The sequence below is a fragment of the Nicotiana tabacum genome, chromosome 18 (genome assembly GCF_000715075.1).
Source record: "Nicotiana tabacum cultivar K326 chromosome 18, ASM71507v2, whole genome shotgun sequence".
In the NCBI taxonomy this organism is placed as follows: Eukaryota; Viridiplantae; Streptophyta; class Magnoliopsida; order Solanales; family Solanaceae; genus Nicotiana; species Nicotiana tabacum.
In genome coordinates, this window is record NC_134097.1 from 93,397,297 (window position 1) to 93,413,874 (window position 16,578).

Here is a 16,578-nt window from a genome sequence, read left to right on the forward strand (position 1 = left end):
AAAATTTCTAAAAACTTGCAAGATTTTATGGACAAACACGTTTTGAAAAAAAAAAAATCGAATACAAACGTGTCTATGGACAAACGGGTCCTAACAATCAATGCAAAAAAAAAAATTTAAGACATGTGAGGATGGAGTTATAACATTCTTGTTGGGATTGAAATAATATGGTGCATGCGGAAACTAACAATACAAAATTTGGTGGACGATAAATCAGATGACAAAAGAAAAATATACTAAACTAAGCATAATAGTTTATAATGGTTTGGTCAATTGATGTACATATGATAAAACTAATATAAAAGAAGAAAAACTATCGAGAGAAAAATTTCCCCCTAAACAAAATTCTTTAATGACTATATTGTAGATATATATTTTTTCGTGCTCTTGTGAGAAGCAGAGATCTCTAATTTATAGATGTGCAAAACTTGTCTTCCAAGAAAAGGATAAGACATATTAAGGAGATTTAATCCTTTTAGGAGTCGTTTTCATTCCTCCAAGAAAGAGAGTCTAATAGATTAGAAATTCAGAGCAAAATCCTAACAATATTGAAGCTTGCAGCTTTTGTCTTCTTGTGAGAGCATCGTTTCACTAAATAAAATAGGAGAGGATATGACAAAATTCCTTTTATTTATGTACTTACTCCGTTCACTTTTACTTGGCATGTATACTAAAAATAAATTTTTATTTTTACTTGTTACTTTACGCATATCAAGAGAAGACAAATTGTTTTTTCCTGTTATACCCACAATATTTATTATTTATATCAAATCATTTTCTCAAATCTAATAAAATATGCATCAATTAATATGGGTATCATGGTAAACTATGAACTTCATTTATTATTTCTTAAGGGGCGTGAAAAGTCAAAAAGTATTAAGTAAAAGTGAACGGAAGGAGTATTTATCTTCGGTTATAGTGGATACAAAGAAAAAAATAGTTGGTGAATTTGAGGTCATGAAAAGGACTTTGATGAATTGAAGAATAGTTATCAGTGTTAATATTTGGCTTCACATAGAAATATTGGTCAAAAAATGTTGAGACTTGATTAAGATTACTTAGCTCTAATTTTATCAATAATAATGTCTCGCTCTCGCGCATGGAACTATCAATGAATTTCCATTTTCGACAACATTCTTCTTGTTAGCTACTTAATTCCGAATTATAAAAATGAATTTCTTGGTTCTCTACTTGTTAGTTATTTGTAAATAGCATCCAGAATTCTATGGGAAGTAATACGAATGAATGAATTATAAAAAGCCAGTCCACCCTATACAAATGATTTTCTGGTAAAGCAAACTTATCTCACACGCCCAACCTTGAACAAATCGAGAATTGAGATGAATCTGATTTTGATGCCATAGGAAGAGACTGAGTCTAGGGCTTAACTAAAGTCTCAAAAGTTAGATCATGAGGTAAGGATTAACCAAGTCTTCCAGCCCATCCGACACTCTAAAAGGTCAAATTTTCCCCTAGTATATCACTCAAAGACAGGTGTCCCAAAAAATCATGAAGAACCCCATAAATAGCATTTAATAGAACGGGCCCAACCCTTCAATAGAAGGTTCAGACAGACTCACTACCTTTTCCAAAGAATATATGTTAGCTAAAGTAGCTCATAATAATATTGTTATTATTCCTATAACCGAGATCAAATACATCATGTAAGGTACAACTCTGAAAAGAGGAAGAAGCCGAACTACAAGAAAAAAGAGCCGAAATGAGAGTAGGCCCCTCCATGGCATCAGATAACCATACATGAAGGGGGAAATTGGGGGAGCTTTATATAGTAGGGGTGCGCCGGACCGCCGCCGAATAATAGGTACCCAGGTGGAGTTAGTGAGCTGTGTAATAGGCACCCGTAAATGCTACACACACACACACTTATACTAAATATGCATGCATTGTCACAAACGAGGAAAGAATGTAGCTAGATATTCTGCAAACGTTTGCTTGAATTTCCTATATTCTCCTCAGCTGAGCAGCAGGAAATAAGTATAACCAAAGGAATGCTGTATAAATCCACAAGAAATTACACCAGCCTTGTCCCAGAATATCAAAGTCAGTAAACCAATGGAAGATTTATCAACAATGGGAGGCTACAAAGACATGTACACGGACAATCCCCATGGCTAACAACTTCACATCTGAATTTCATGAAGTCCCTAATCTGTCATCTCAATCTCTATAAATGATGAATTGATAAATTACATCCTCATTCCCATATTTAAATTAACGGGAAAGGAGGAGGATTACCTGCAGGGCATCTTTGCCTGCGAGGGCGTCTAGTTGTTTTTCCCCACCCTGTTAGGTTTTTATCCTCCAAACTGCTTTCCCTATTATTAAGTTGGTGCAGTAGAGGAGGGTTTATTGGGGTCAACACATTGTCCGGGGTGATGGCCTCGATCACTGTTCTCCGACTTCTTCCATTTCTGGTGCCACTCCTCCTTGTCAGACCTGCATTCCAAGGATGCCCTGTAGCTCTCATCAACCCTCCAAATGTCTGAATATCTTCAGTCACCTCGTGCCTCGATAAGGAAACCAGACCAGGAAGGATATCTCTCTGGAAATCCCTACGTTGCCGTCCTCTCCTCGCACGCCCTCTTCGGGTTCGATTTGTTGGTGCAGTGGCTCCTGCGCCTTCCAAGTTTTGGACCTCGGGAACAAAAGGCTTAGGCATGTAATCTTCTTCCTTGGTCTCCGTCAGTTGTAATGTCATTGCCTCGAAGTAATCTATTTCCTTGGCAGTTGAGCATGCAATGCTCGCGCCATCCTTGCCTATTGTCCATCTTTCATGCCTGTTCTCAAGTTCATCAGCACAAGAAGAGACTACATCAACAAACCACTGTAAGGATTCCAAAGGATCATCGGACAGATCATTGCAGGCTTCCTCCATGCGAATGCACTGACTGGATGATGAGATGGCAACAATTGCTTCTGCTGCAATCCTGACAACTTCTTCCCGTCTTTGCTCAGGTTTGTCTTCAGGAAATCGGGAAGATTCCTCGTGTTGCTTGTCACCTTCTTCAGTGACATTAGTTTCCTCAGCTTTCAAAACAACGGGGGCTTCCAGATCTATCTCCAGAACAGCCTTCACATTGATATTATTGCTTTCAATAGAGAAAGGATCTTCATCTTCAGTAATACACGAGTTCAAATCGAAACAATTTCTGATACTTTTAGCTTTCGTCTCCATCACCTTCTCCACAACAACTGGTTCGACAGCAGCCGGTATCTCAGACTCACTCATAGAAAGGTCACAAGGCATGTTAATGTCAATCACCATATTCCTCCATTCATGTCTAAAATTTTCTCCCTCGGGCGAACACTGAAGAGTAACATAAGTGGAAACAAGCGAAGATGATTCATTATTGGAAGCCAATGAATTTTCACGAATTGGAACCCCAAGAATTTTTCTGACATTTTGGGTCTCTCGATTCTCTTTTGTGGCCCTCATACTGCGATCTTCAAGAGATGAAGCATTTCTCGACGTGTTAGTCTGGCAAAAAGGTGGGCTTGCATAGGCTTGTTTAGCTTTAAGCCATGGAAACCCTGATAGAGGGTCTTGAAGCTCTTTTTTCCCATCAACCAACTCAATATCACACCTTGATGCACCCTCATTTACTGAACTCTCAGATGGTAGATTCAAATCGAAACCCTTTTCAGATATTGAGTCCATTTTATTGGTGCTACTGAGAAATTTCTGAAATCCATTAGTAGAAGTTCGCGCAGATGGCACATTTTCAACCATAGCACGGTTAGCAACTGACGGGAAGCCAACTGGCGATTCTTTGGAAGCCAAAGAGGAACCGTGGTCAAACCTGTTCCACATTGGTTGATTAGCCAAACCTGGAATCAACCTAGAATTATCATTGATTTGCCATTTGTCTCCAAAAATGTCATGGCTCTGAGATGCCTGTGGACTCTGAGTAATGTTACCAATGGGTTTTCCCCAAGAACAGACAGTGTGTGACCATGAATTGGCTAATTCCGAGGAATTAGCAAATGGATGTTCACGGTTTATATGAAATGTCTCTAAACTACGCACTGCTCTCTGTTTCCAAAGGTCATCTCTCGTAGGGTGAAGTGGATGGATTCCAGGAGACCGATAAGCCTTGTTAAACATTACCTGTGCTGGATCGGAAGGTGTAGGTAGCTTGTCTTGTTCAAGACTCTGAGGTACTGGTGCCAAGCCTTTGACGTTACCTACAAAGGAAGTAAACACCTCACATAATATTACAAAATATCCACGAAAGGAGGAAGCTCTAACATAATCCTAAACTCTGTCAAACTCAACCAGAAGGAAAAAAAACTTATAAAGGTATTACCAGTTACATAAGCAGAAGATAACCACGCCCTCTCTTTGCCTTTACTGTCAACATCTAGGCTATTTAAGGACCCATTAGTGGAATCTCTTGGAAAAGCCACAAATGCTGGATTTGATTTAGCAGTAACATTTAGGCCTCTACTCTCTCTATGATTGTTAGCATAACTGAGAAAATCAACTGGTGATGGAGTTCCTTCTTCAAGCTGAGCTGGTTCATTGAGATCAGCCAACTCAATTGAGCTTCTTAAACATGTATTGGACATTAAGGTACTTTTTCTGCAATTACTCTTTGCAGCAGCACCATCACCAAAAAACAATCTTGTACTACTCTCTTGGGCGACTCTGTAGTTTCCATTAACTCGATAACTTGGATTGAAAGATCCTCCATCAGCCTGCAACTGCTTGCTGTTATCTGCATCAGTGTACTCATCAGCTGGAAGTTCAAGATTAAACAACTTTTTCCGGACTTTTGACGGTCTCTCCGAAACTTCACATATATTTGAAGAACAACCATTTTGCATTTGGCATTGATCAAACTGTCCACCATTCCCTTTTGGAAATCCCAAGGGAGAATTGACAACTTTTGTAACCGATTTAGATGGTCTAGCACAACCATAATTTGGCGAGGGGAAGCTGGTGATATGCCATTTCCGAGTATCTTCAGATGGTATTTGAGACCCTAGGAGGCTTGACGAAGAGGAGGGATCCACTGATGTCCGAAGTTTGTGCAGTTCTTCCCTTTTAATTTCATGCATCATGTCCCTCTGGATTCTGTAAAGGCGATGCAGTTCCACCACCTACAAGCAATGTTTTGCATAAGTAAACTTCGGCAGTACCAGTGGACAACTGGACATGATGCCAAAAAAAAAAAGAGGGGGTTTGTTGTTGGGGGGGGGGGGGGAGGCAAGGACTACTTTTGTGCAGAAACATGCCGAAGGTAACAACTTAAGGAGAATGAGAATACAACCGGTCTCACTGTTAGCTCCAGATGTAGAATTAAACTCCTTTTTGAAAAAAGAATTCAAAGAATCACCAGATGTAGAACCAAACTTAAAACTAAAGATTCCTTTTTTGATTAAAAATAACTGAAGTCTTCCTGATTATTAGAAAACTAGAGATCGACAACTAGAATCAAATTACCTGATTCTTGAATATGGACTCATGTTCAAGTATTTTCTGCTTTAGTACATCCTTATTATATCCTGGATATGCGTCCGTTTTTGTCTTCGACACGAAACCATTATAATATTGTCCATTTGTGAAGGTCTTATCTCCGTAAAAGAGAGGCCAACTACTACTGTTAGAATCTTCACTAAGGTCCCTCATGGAATAATGACTTGGCAAGTAGCCTTTATTATGCACTTGTATTCCCATTCCTGCCAACAGCAGAAAGCATAAGGACTTCAATGAAACCAAGTTGTTCACTGATTATGATGTTTAATACTTAAAACTTTGAAATTATCTATTTTGTTTATCTTCAGGTTTCTTCGGTAGATATCAGTCCAAATTAGCTAAGAAACCCATTAAAGGAATGTAAAAAGTTTGAAAAGACAACCTAGAGGAAATAGGATGCGAGACATTAAAATCTCATCTACATATGCACGCACAACGAACCCAAAACATTACAACAAACACCAACGGCATAAAGCTTTATTAAGGCATTCCATAAAAAAATGTATGTTAATATTGAGAGCAAAAAAATATAATATTCAGATTGCTTCATGTTACTATATCTTTTCCACAAGGATCTAAGGAGCAGAGTAGCATCCGTATCAGCATGCAGCATAACTGTAATATATACAGAATTGATGGGGACAGAAAGAAGAGGGCATATGTTCACTTGCTTAATGTACAATATATGTGAGGATTACTTCACATTCAACATATGCCATTAATGGCAGAAATGGTATGCAACTCTCACATGGCTTTTAAGTTGCAACTTTTGTGCCTAAAAGCTAAGGGTATACGTAACCTATGACTATCCTCGGCTGCCATGCTTAAAATTTAACCCTAGTAAATTTTATCTCTAACAATTTGAATAGTGAAAAAGAGAAGTAGAAAACTAAATAAGTACATTGATAGCACAGCACATTGCTATGTTACAAACACTGAAATCAAAACTCTCGAAAACAAACAACTACACCTCAGTCCCAAACAACCTAAGTCCAATTACTGGATATTCATAACCTAACAGAAACACACAATCTTTCATTAGATAATGAATTGGATGGTTTAAGAAGTCGACCATTATCGTTTTACTTTTAGTTTGACTAGAAAATCCTTATGATAGGTAATGCAGTATGAATCAAACTGTGGTCACAGGGATTAGATAATCCAAAAATGATGTCAACATTAAATTTGTCAAGTTAAAGCCTACAGCCAAAAGGAAAAATTAGGAAGGTACTTTTATATTTAATGCCCAATCAATTAAGCAACAATACAACAATTTACCAAAATAAGTCCAAAGGCATTTGGCTAAAGCTTAGTGATTACTGATTAGCACCAACAAATGAATTGAAAGCTCGCATGCTACAATTCCAAGAAAGACAACTTTAGAATTTGATTTTTTTTTTTTAAAAAAAAAAAACAGAAGCTAAAAGAGCCCATTATAAGAAAGATCACTTATACTCAAATCTATAGTCTACTGTATATAATATAGTAAAGTGTGTGACTCAATTTCAACAATGAGAAAACCCATAATTTTAGAGACAAATTGTTTACAACATGAATAAAACAAAAATAGAAATCCTATGTTTCTTGGACTTAAAGTCAAATATGAATAAATCAAAAGTAGTGAGAAGATTAATATACCTTTAGACCCACATCATGGAACCACCTCTTATATCAAGACCCTTTCAAGAATAATGGAGAATTGATACTGGACAATAATAATAATAATAGTATTATTATTATTATTATGAAGTGAATAAAAGGAAAGAGCAAAGTGTGAACACCATTGAAGAAGCTGGGGCAGATCCTAATGAAACTGAACAAAAGATTGGAGATTTTGATCTTCTGCTGTTGGGGCCACTGTTTTTATTTTGTAGAAAGAGAAAGAGCTGCGTAAACTAATTTTTTGGGTAGAGAGAGAGATCCTAGGCTAGATAAGAAATCTTGTTTCTGAGTTCTCACAACAATAACAAACGGCCCTTCTAAACAACACTGACATGAAATTTGTCAACATCCGGTCCGGTCCGGTCCCCTTTTATTTCTCGGCTTTTTCTTCACTTCTATTTCTCTAATACTATCAGTAATAATAGTTGGAAAGTACTTAAAGTATAGTTAAAAGGTTACTTTGGTAGAAATAAAGTAAATCAATATCCAAATTTGAAAAGTTTAATAAATTTGAATTTCTGAAGGTTGTATAGATATAAAATGGTGCACTAAACGTAGGGCTTGTTTGGTACGAGGGACAAAGAATAATTAATTTCGGGACCAAATTTAAGAAGAGTTTATCCCATGTTTGATTGGTAGAAAATTGTGGCATAATTAATTTCGGAAGTAGTTATCATAGGGTTGTAGTATTTTTCTATCCTCATGTAAAGATGGAATAACTCGGGATAACTAATTCCGAGATAATTAATCCTGGGATAATCTTCACTACTATAAGTTAATGCTAGATTGCTAGTGCAATTAATTTTTTTTTTGCGGAAGTTCAGTAACATAACATGGGAACCAAAATAATAATAATAATAATAATAATAATAAGTGAAACTCTATGAATAAGCTTGTTACAATTTTATTTTTTGAGATTTCTTATCATTATGGGTTATAATGAGACGGATAGAATCTCCTTAACCTTAATTAGAGCTTTTAGGTTTGAACCCGAGAATAAAAAAATTATTAATAAGGAGTGCTTTCTCTTTGTTCGAAGGGAATTTGGATTAGTGGGGACCTCAAAAATCAAGAAAATGGATTTTTTTGGTCTGATCTGTTACTCGGTACAATAAATACTCTTTGATGATATTAATGTTGTAATTAAGTATTTTTTATTTTCTTCGAGTATTTATAGTTTAATTTCTTGAAACTTACAATCTTCTATGTTACTAGTTCTCAATAACAATATTACTAGTACTTCATCGGGTCCACTTTATTTGATTTTTTGTGATCCATAATATTTAATTTTTTCAGATATCAAGAAGGAATTAACTTTCTTTTTTTTTTCAAATTAAAATTGCCCTTCGAGTAAAGAGCCTAGGAGTATTTGTTATATTTTCAATAAGCAAATTAAGGTTAATAGGACCAATTTTATTATTAATTAATGCTAAAATGAATAGTTTAATATGTACGAAAACATCCAACAAATCAATTAAAGTGGACTAGGAGAGAGTATTGTTTAGTGCCTATTAATTAGTGTTGTGCATGGATCGGATCTGATCGGATTTAGCACATTTCAGATTGAAATTTTAGATTTCGGATCGGATTATACGTATTATTAAGGCTATTGCTAATCTAATCGGCTAATGCATCTGCCTTATTTGCTTCTTCGGTGTTATGTGCTAATACAAACATCTCTTTGCTTTTCATTCCTTTAATCTATAAGAATATATTTTTCTGGAGGTTCGAGTTGTTATGTCTCTAAGTTGCAAAACTCATACTTATATTTTCTTTGTAGAAGAGACAATACAACAAGAAAAATTTCACGTTTCTGCAATTATGAGGGTAATATGGTGTCAATGTAGTTAAATCTAGCAATTGTAAAGGTAATAACTTGGAGGAAGATGTAAATGAAGTACTAGCTATCCGAAAGTAAAGTTTAGTATTTATACGTGCCCTAATAATTTCGGATTTAAGATTGGATCGGGTTAAAATTATACCAATCTGAATCCGATCAAAATATCTGAAATTTTAATAAACATAATCTAAATTCGATCCAAATATCTAAAATTCGAAATTGAGCAAATCAATTCGTATTTCGAATATCCGATTCAAATGCACAGCCCAATGGGCTCACAGCTTCCCATTTTACGATTTCTTTTTTTGGTTAAAAATGGATGGTAGATGATACATACATAAGGTAGAGAATTAAGACACCAGACAAAAGATGGGACCCACTGACACTGACAAGGTTTTCTTTTCATTTACTTTTGGGGCTTAAAATTTCGCTAATTGCCCTCGGAATTTAGTAATTTACGGAAGTTCGGGAAAAGGATTTGATGCGTCTGATATTCCTTTGATTGGCTGATACTGCATAAGATGTGCGTTGTGACAGCACTTGTTTTTTTTCTGTACTATGTAAATAAAAATCATTTACAAGGTTGTACACAAAAAAAAAAAAAAAAGTATCATTCGATACATATCATTGAACAATGTTTAAGTTAAACGTAAAAATATTTAAATTTTGAAGCTAAAAAAATAAAATAATTGTCGTCTTTGGACGACGTACAAAAAAAATTGTGAAAGAAACTTACTTGAAATACATTTTCAAATAATTACTTCAATATTTCACTTAAAAATAATATTTCTCTTGAAACCAAAACTTTTATGGCGAAACTACTACTTGAAAATAATTATTTCAATGTTCGAAATATTGAAATAAACAGTTTCATGGCCAAACGAGATAGTGTACCAATCCTTTCCAAAATCAATCTTGTAAGGGAACGAGAAAAGAAGTTCACAGTTGGTAGGAAAGTAGAAAATTGTAAGACTATCAGTGGTGATGGTGACTTTTCACCAAAAGTTAAACATAAGGAGTTTTGTGGAGTTTTTGGTCAATATTGTCCCTTATCTTCGAGAATAGATCTATTTTGGTCCTTCACTGACACAATGTGCTCAAAAACTAACAACACTACCTCGTGTTACTCATGTAACATTGTAAGAAGAAGATCAACAGTAAAAGAAAAAAGCCATTCCCATTTTGGGGTTGGTTTCAGCGCTCATCGTCTTTTTAATTTATTTATCAAAAATATTTTATAAACCAACACCCACTAATAATACAAAGCTGATAAATTTAAGATTTTAACGTTGAAACTTTTACTTTTAAAAATTACAGTTGACTTTTTCAATAAGAAAAGTTAAAATTTGAAGAAAAAAATAGAGCTGTCAGGATCACTTCTAGGCATATTATTGAAGCAAACGAATAACCAGGTTGTATTATTACTTTTAGCCCATATATATATATATATATCGGCTATTATTTTTACAGCGGTTATATAGTGTCATTTCCTCATTGAAAATTGGCATAGAAAGGAAGTCAAAATTTTAGAAGACATTATCTAAAAATGAGGAATTAAAGTGATAATCTACGTTATCCAATAAAACGAGAGGAAACGTTTTGCTTCAGAGTAGAAGATTTGCTTCATGAATCAGAGTTGGGTAACATCGTTAGTTTTTGAACATATTATGTCAGTGAGATTAAAGGTGCTCCCCACTTTAGCATACTTAATGGACTATAAACAGTAAATCATTTGAAGTTACAACAACATTATTAAACACATAAAATATCTAGAGAGATGTATTTTTTAGCTGTTCAAAAAATTATAGCCGACAAAATATATTTATATATATTAGCTAACTAATATAATTAGTTTTGATCGATCGGGCAATTTTATATTTTTGCTCTGAAATCTCTTATTGCTGGATCACATAGTTTGTTATCATTCAATATAGGAAACCATAGACCATGATTTTTTTTTTCCTTTTCATCAACCAAGTTGAAAAGCTTTTCTTTTTGTCTGCCTTCCCCTTATTTTCCTTTCGCCAGAGTGGCGACTAGTACAAAGTTTACTGATTTTGTGTGAACTCAATATCTTATGCTATTTTTATTAAAAAATTCGTTAATTGTATAAAAATATTTAGTTTGGAAATTAGTTCATTGGTCTGATTATAATTATACATTAACTTAAAAATATTGCAGCAACTCATAAACTTAAAATTTTTGTATCCGATGATTTTAGTATTTTCTTCTCTTTTTAAGGTGGGGTTCTGCAGATTCTTGTTTCTTTTGTAGCTGAGAAAAAGAAAGCACAAGAAATTAATAAAGTAATATAGTAGTTTGTGTATGCAGCAAAGGCCACCAGCGGCATAAAAGCATATACAGGACTTCAATTTCTCTGATTTGTCATAACTCATATATAATGATTATTTAACAAAAGATTCTCATATTCCTACCATTTCAGTACAATACTAGATATAGAAATTCTTTCTTTCATAGTTTTGGAGTTCTAATAAAATGAAAACAAGAAACTCGTGATTTTGCTTTTCTCTTTTTAATAAAAATAATCCGCCCTCCCCACACACACACCACTCCTTTTTCAAGAGGAAAAACAAAGAGCATAGAATTTAGAATCTCCTTTACCGAAATTAAAGATTTTAAAAGTTAAAAGAAGAAAACATAATTTCGTTTCCTTACTCCTTTTGGAGTTCGTTTATGACATTAATTAACAAACTGGCTAGAAATAAGGGAGTTTTGAGTATGATGTTTTATTTGCTATAAATCTAAACAAATGCATTGCATCTGTATTAATTAACCTTCTAGTTCAGCAAATTTACGGAAGTTAATTACCAATCTAATTCCATGTGGTCACAATCAAATGTTGATTATTAATAAACATACCAAAATGCAAATATCCTTAGGTCTATTGTTATTATTATTCAAAAAAAAATCATTAAATTTGAAAAGAATTTGCCATTATTCTGTATTTTCGGCCTATTTTTAATTATTATTTCAACTTCTTATCAATTTAAAAAAAGAATTTGTGAAAGAGATTTGGTAAGACATTCTCAACTGATGACCAATATGGGCCTAAAGCTTCATAAACAACCTCTGAAATTTCTTTTTCTGTCTTCATAGTTTTATATCTAGAAATTGTGAGAAGTTCCTCCCCCTTAAATGGGCCTAATGTGGCGCGAATTCATATTAGTAAGTATAGCATGCTTATTTTGAAATGTGTTTTTGTTCAAAAATATTGTTTGAAAAAGTACTTTTGTAAAATAACAGTTTGTGTTTGGCAATCTTTCTAAAAAGTACTTTAAATATCAAATTACGAAAAAGGACAGTAACAGTTCAGTTTGCAATTAGTATTATCTAAAAAAGTGAAATAAGTTTAAATATTTATTGTAAGGGAATTGAATTAAAATATAAATCATAAAGTAAAAATATAAATTAAAGAATTCTAACCTATATAAAATATAGCGATTCCAAAGCAATAACATTGAGCATCTGATAAGTATTACTTATTGCTTACATTATAATTTGAATATCAAAATACATCATTCAATATAAATTAAAAATACTCTTGTTTAACCGAAAAATAAGAATTTTGGTCAAAGCTTAATTTTAGAAGAACTCGGGTTACTGATAATCAAACAAGGAATAAAAAAGAAGGAGAATTGAAATGTAGCTGAGTAAGCAAAATAAATCAGTGTATTTCAATAATATTCTATGTCCTTACAAATGTTTATTTCTCTCCTTTTATAGCTATTTATAAGTAATATGTTTCTTTTCTCTCATAACAGAGCCATTATGAGCAATTAATGACATTAATGCAACGTTATAATTGGCAATCGTAATTGTTTTGTGAAGATTCTATAACGTTTTCCATCATTGATGCTCATTAATTACGGATAATACGTATCTGTATTTTTTGCTATCTAGGTTCATTCCTTCGATGTCTCTTCAAATTACCAAGAGGTTCGAGTAACCGTTCCTTCCTATTTTCTTGAATCTTTGCCCGTACTTGTTAAGTCTCGTGTCTCTTTGAATATTCTTTGCCAGCTGTCATTTTTTCATTGATCCACGTGTCTTGACGTGTTAGCACATAATTAATTTCAAATGTTAACTTGATTTTTCCCAATACAACTCTTATGAGACTATTCCAAAGAGGAATAGGAGAAAGAGAACAAAAATATGATTAAAATAAAAGGAGAAGAAAGGTATGGTAGAAATAGAAAAGAAAAAGTTTCAATTAATGAGAAATAATTTTAAAAATATAAATTTATTGTAAGATTATATTTTTCTTGAACAAATTAATTTTCTGCTTCTGCTTTTTGGAAGAAACTAGAATCTGTAGCTTCTCCCTAAATGCGGAAAAATTGAAATTGCTGCTACTCAAAACACTTTTTCATTTTGGCCAAACACATTTAAATTTTCCAAAAAGTACTTTTTTGACCGAAAAAATACTTTTGGCCTCCAGAAATTTGACCCTTACATCAATCCTCACGATAATCTTCAGTTGATCAAAGGGCCATGGTTTTTCAATAGATGTCATATCTCAACCCTTTTTTTCGGGCTTATTCTTTCAGATAAAATTCTGATTTACAATTACATTAATTCAAATAAAAGCAGTATCAGTCTTGTTATCCTTTCGGCTATCTTAAGCATGTTTTTCAAATAAATATTTATTATTTTGTAAGTAAATGGGAGCTATTAAATATATCGGGTAAGATCTTGGGCGGAGCTTAGCGGGAATATTCCGCTTTATATACAATGTCAAAAATTATGTATAAATAATAAATGTTAAATTTTCTTGACTTCTTGGTATATTTACTTTTTTATATATTAAAAACCCCTGAAGGAAAATTATGGTTGCGTCACTAGGTAAGATAGCATGTAGGAGAAATTTGTTGTTTTCTCTCTTTTTTACTATGCTAGGAATTAGTCTACGTTTTAAAAAAAAAAATTATTGCCTCAAACTTCCCAAGGGATCATAAATTACCTACTTGATGGTTCTAATATATGGATTCTCAATTTGCCACAAATCATATCTCCGTTTAGTTAGTGGGTTCGCAATTAAATATTTATATGTATCTAATGAATTTTTCAATAAAAAAACAAAGTCTATGTAAAACTGACTAGATTCATTCGAACGCGTAGGTTCTTCTCTAGCTCCATTCCGATCCTTTATCCTTAATTAAAGATTTCATGTTCGAATCCAGGTGAAAAACTAAAAAAAAAATAAAAAATTAGTGTATCAAAAACTCCTAAGTATTAAAATAAATGCATTCGAGTTTAAAGACAGGTGGGATGTACCGATTATTAATTATTAACTAGTCTCAAGGTACGCACGATGCGCGTGTATTCTATCTCAATGAGTGCTGATTTATTTAAAATTCCTGTTTAAATAATAAAATAAAGTATAAGTTCCAAAAGATAATTATATATGTTAAATGTGCATAATAACTCAATAAATAAAGAAGCTCTCGTAAAAATCCTCAATCATAAGTCAATAATTCAACTTAAAATTTATTTCAGTTTAATAATATTATAACTTTAATTTCGCAAGTTATCATGCTTCCTTTTTCAGTTTCAGCAAGAACAAATCCTTAAAAATCTTATAATTTTAATTTTACAAGCTATCATGCTTCCTTTTTCAGTCAGCAAGAACAAGTCCTTAAAAACCTAAATAGTGTTGAAGGATAACTTAAAATATATAATCAGACAACTAATAATCTACAACTTTCATATGATCACAAAATCAAATTAAATAGCAATAAAAAAATACATTTAAAAGAATACTAAAGCAAGCTTGTGAGAGAATTTATAATTGAAAGAAGACTTTTCCATGACATATTAACTCCAGAGAATAACTTAAAATTAGAATTGAAAAAAGAGTAGTCCGGTGAATAAGGCATCCCGCATAATTTAAGTGAATGATCTATATAAAGTAAAATTTTAATATTTTAAAGTTCTAAGTATTAGAAATTTTAGTCCAAATAATAAAAAATAATAATAAATAAAAGTTTTATTAATTTTAAACTTCTAAAAATTATAAAAACAACTAAATAACTTATTAAATGAAGTATTTTAATATAATAATTAATATTAATTTGGAGGGACTTCAGATTTTCTTTTTTGCTTGTAAAGATCAAGTTTAAAATGGAAAAAGTGTTAGTTTTAAATTTTAGTCTTTTATTATAGGTATTTTATTAAATAATCTAGAATTGAAAATATAATAAGCACATTATCTCTTATTAATAAAAGAAATGGAAAACAAACGTGATAAAAGTAAGTCCTATAAATTAGGATTCATACCTATTTTAAACAAGGAAGTATTTAATACACAAAATATAGTTAATTTTGAAGTCCTAAATTTTAGGCAAATAACTTATATTACTATTTTATTCAATATATAATATTTTTTTAAAGGATAAAAAAAGCGAACAAACATTTCGCTAAGGGCCTTCGTGCTTTAAATATAGTATAGATAACAGTAGTAGTACTAAAATTTGATCCACTTGAATTGGTGGCTTATTGTTATTGGTGACGATAGATAAAGACATGAAGCTGTCATTATCAGCTTATTGATGGAGAAAATCGTATGAACTATCAACAGATGGGATTGGTTGGTAATTAATTAAGTTTAATCGTTCTCAGATTTTTCTTTACAAAAGTTCAGCTAAATTTAAAATGTATAATAAATTAATTGTAAACATAGGCCACCAAAGTGGTCCTCAAGACATGTCATGCTCACTTTCATGGAAAATGTGTCACTTTTTAACTAGCGGAAGATTTTGCTAAACCTATGATAAGTAGCGCGTCGAAATTATTTCATGCATATAAATATTAATATGATTATAGTTACTTATAAAATTTTATTATACTTAGGAATTACTAATAGTAAAACATCATAAATTATACTACGGTGAATCAGTGTAAATAACTTAAATACTTTTCCATTCAGGGAATTTTCGATGTTCTTTTTTTAGTGAAAACTATCTGAACTCCAAAAACAAGACTACTAGTTTTATTTGCCAAATAAACAAAATTTACAATTCTCAGAGAAGTTTCTTTCTATGGGCCCTTTCTTTTTTAAATCTTTTCGATTCTTAGGCTGCTTTTTACTGGATTTACTATTTTGGACTTACCTTTTTTTTCTTTTGGGTAATTAAACTTTTATTAATCACCAAGAATAAATTGTACAAACCCATAGTTAGCTGACTCAACTAACTATCTAAAGACAAGAAAATTATCTATACCTCTATCTGTTAGCTTAGAAAAATTTAAAATAAACAAGTCTCGAAATAGCTCCTAGTAGGGGTGTTCACGGTTTGACGGAAAATCGATCCAAACCGAAAATCGAACCAAATCGATTAAGTAAACCGATATTTTTCTTGATTTGGATTGGTCTTGGTTTTAAATTTTAAAAACCGATAATATTTAGTTTGGTTTTGGTTCTATTTTAAAAAACCAAAAAATAAACCGAATCAAACCGACTAATTATATACAAAATTTAATAATTATTTATATACAATATAATATCTTTTTGTAAATAATTTTAAATATTTTATATATTTTAATTATTATTTTGAAT

General features: G+C 32.4%; 1 protein-coding gene across 2 annotated transcripts; it reads right to left on the bottom strand.

Annotated features, from left to right (window-relative positions):
• Positions 1-2,001: 2,001 nt before the first annotated feature.
• On the bottom strand, positions 2,002-7,464 carry LOC107768492 (uncharacterized). Of its 2 annotated transcripts, XM_016587620.2 has the most exons (4): positions 7,139-7,464; positions 5,468-5,703; positions 4,329-5,124; positions 2,002-4,206 (listed from the first exon to the last, which is right to left on the bottom strand). In XM_016587620.2, exons 2-4 carry the CDS (start codon positions 5,699-5,701, stop codon positions 2,228-2,230), a joined length of 3,009 nt encoding a protein of 1,002 aa, XP_016443106.1. In that variant the 5' UTR covers positions 5,702-5,703; positions 7,139-7,464; the 3' UTR covers positions 2,002-2,227. The 2 variants fall into 2 exon arrangements, with proteins under 2 accessions (XP_016443106.1, XP_016443107.1); XM_016587621.2 differs by lacking the exon at positions 5,468-5,703.
• Between the last annotated feature and the right edge of the window lie 9,114 nt (positions 7,465-16,578).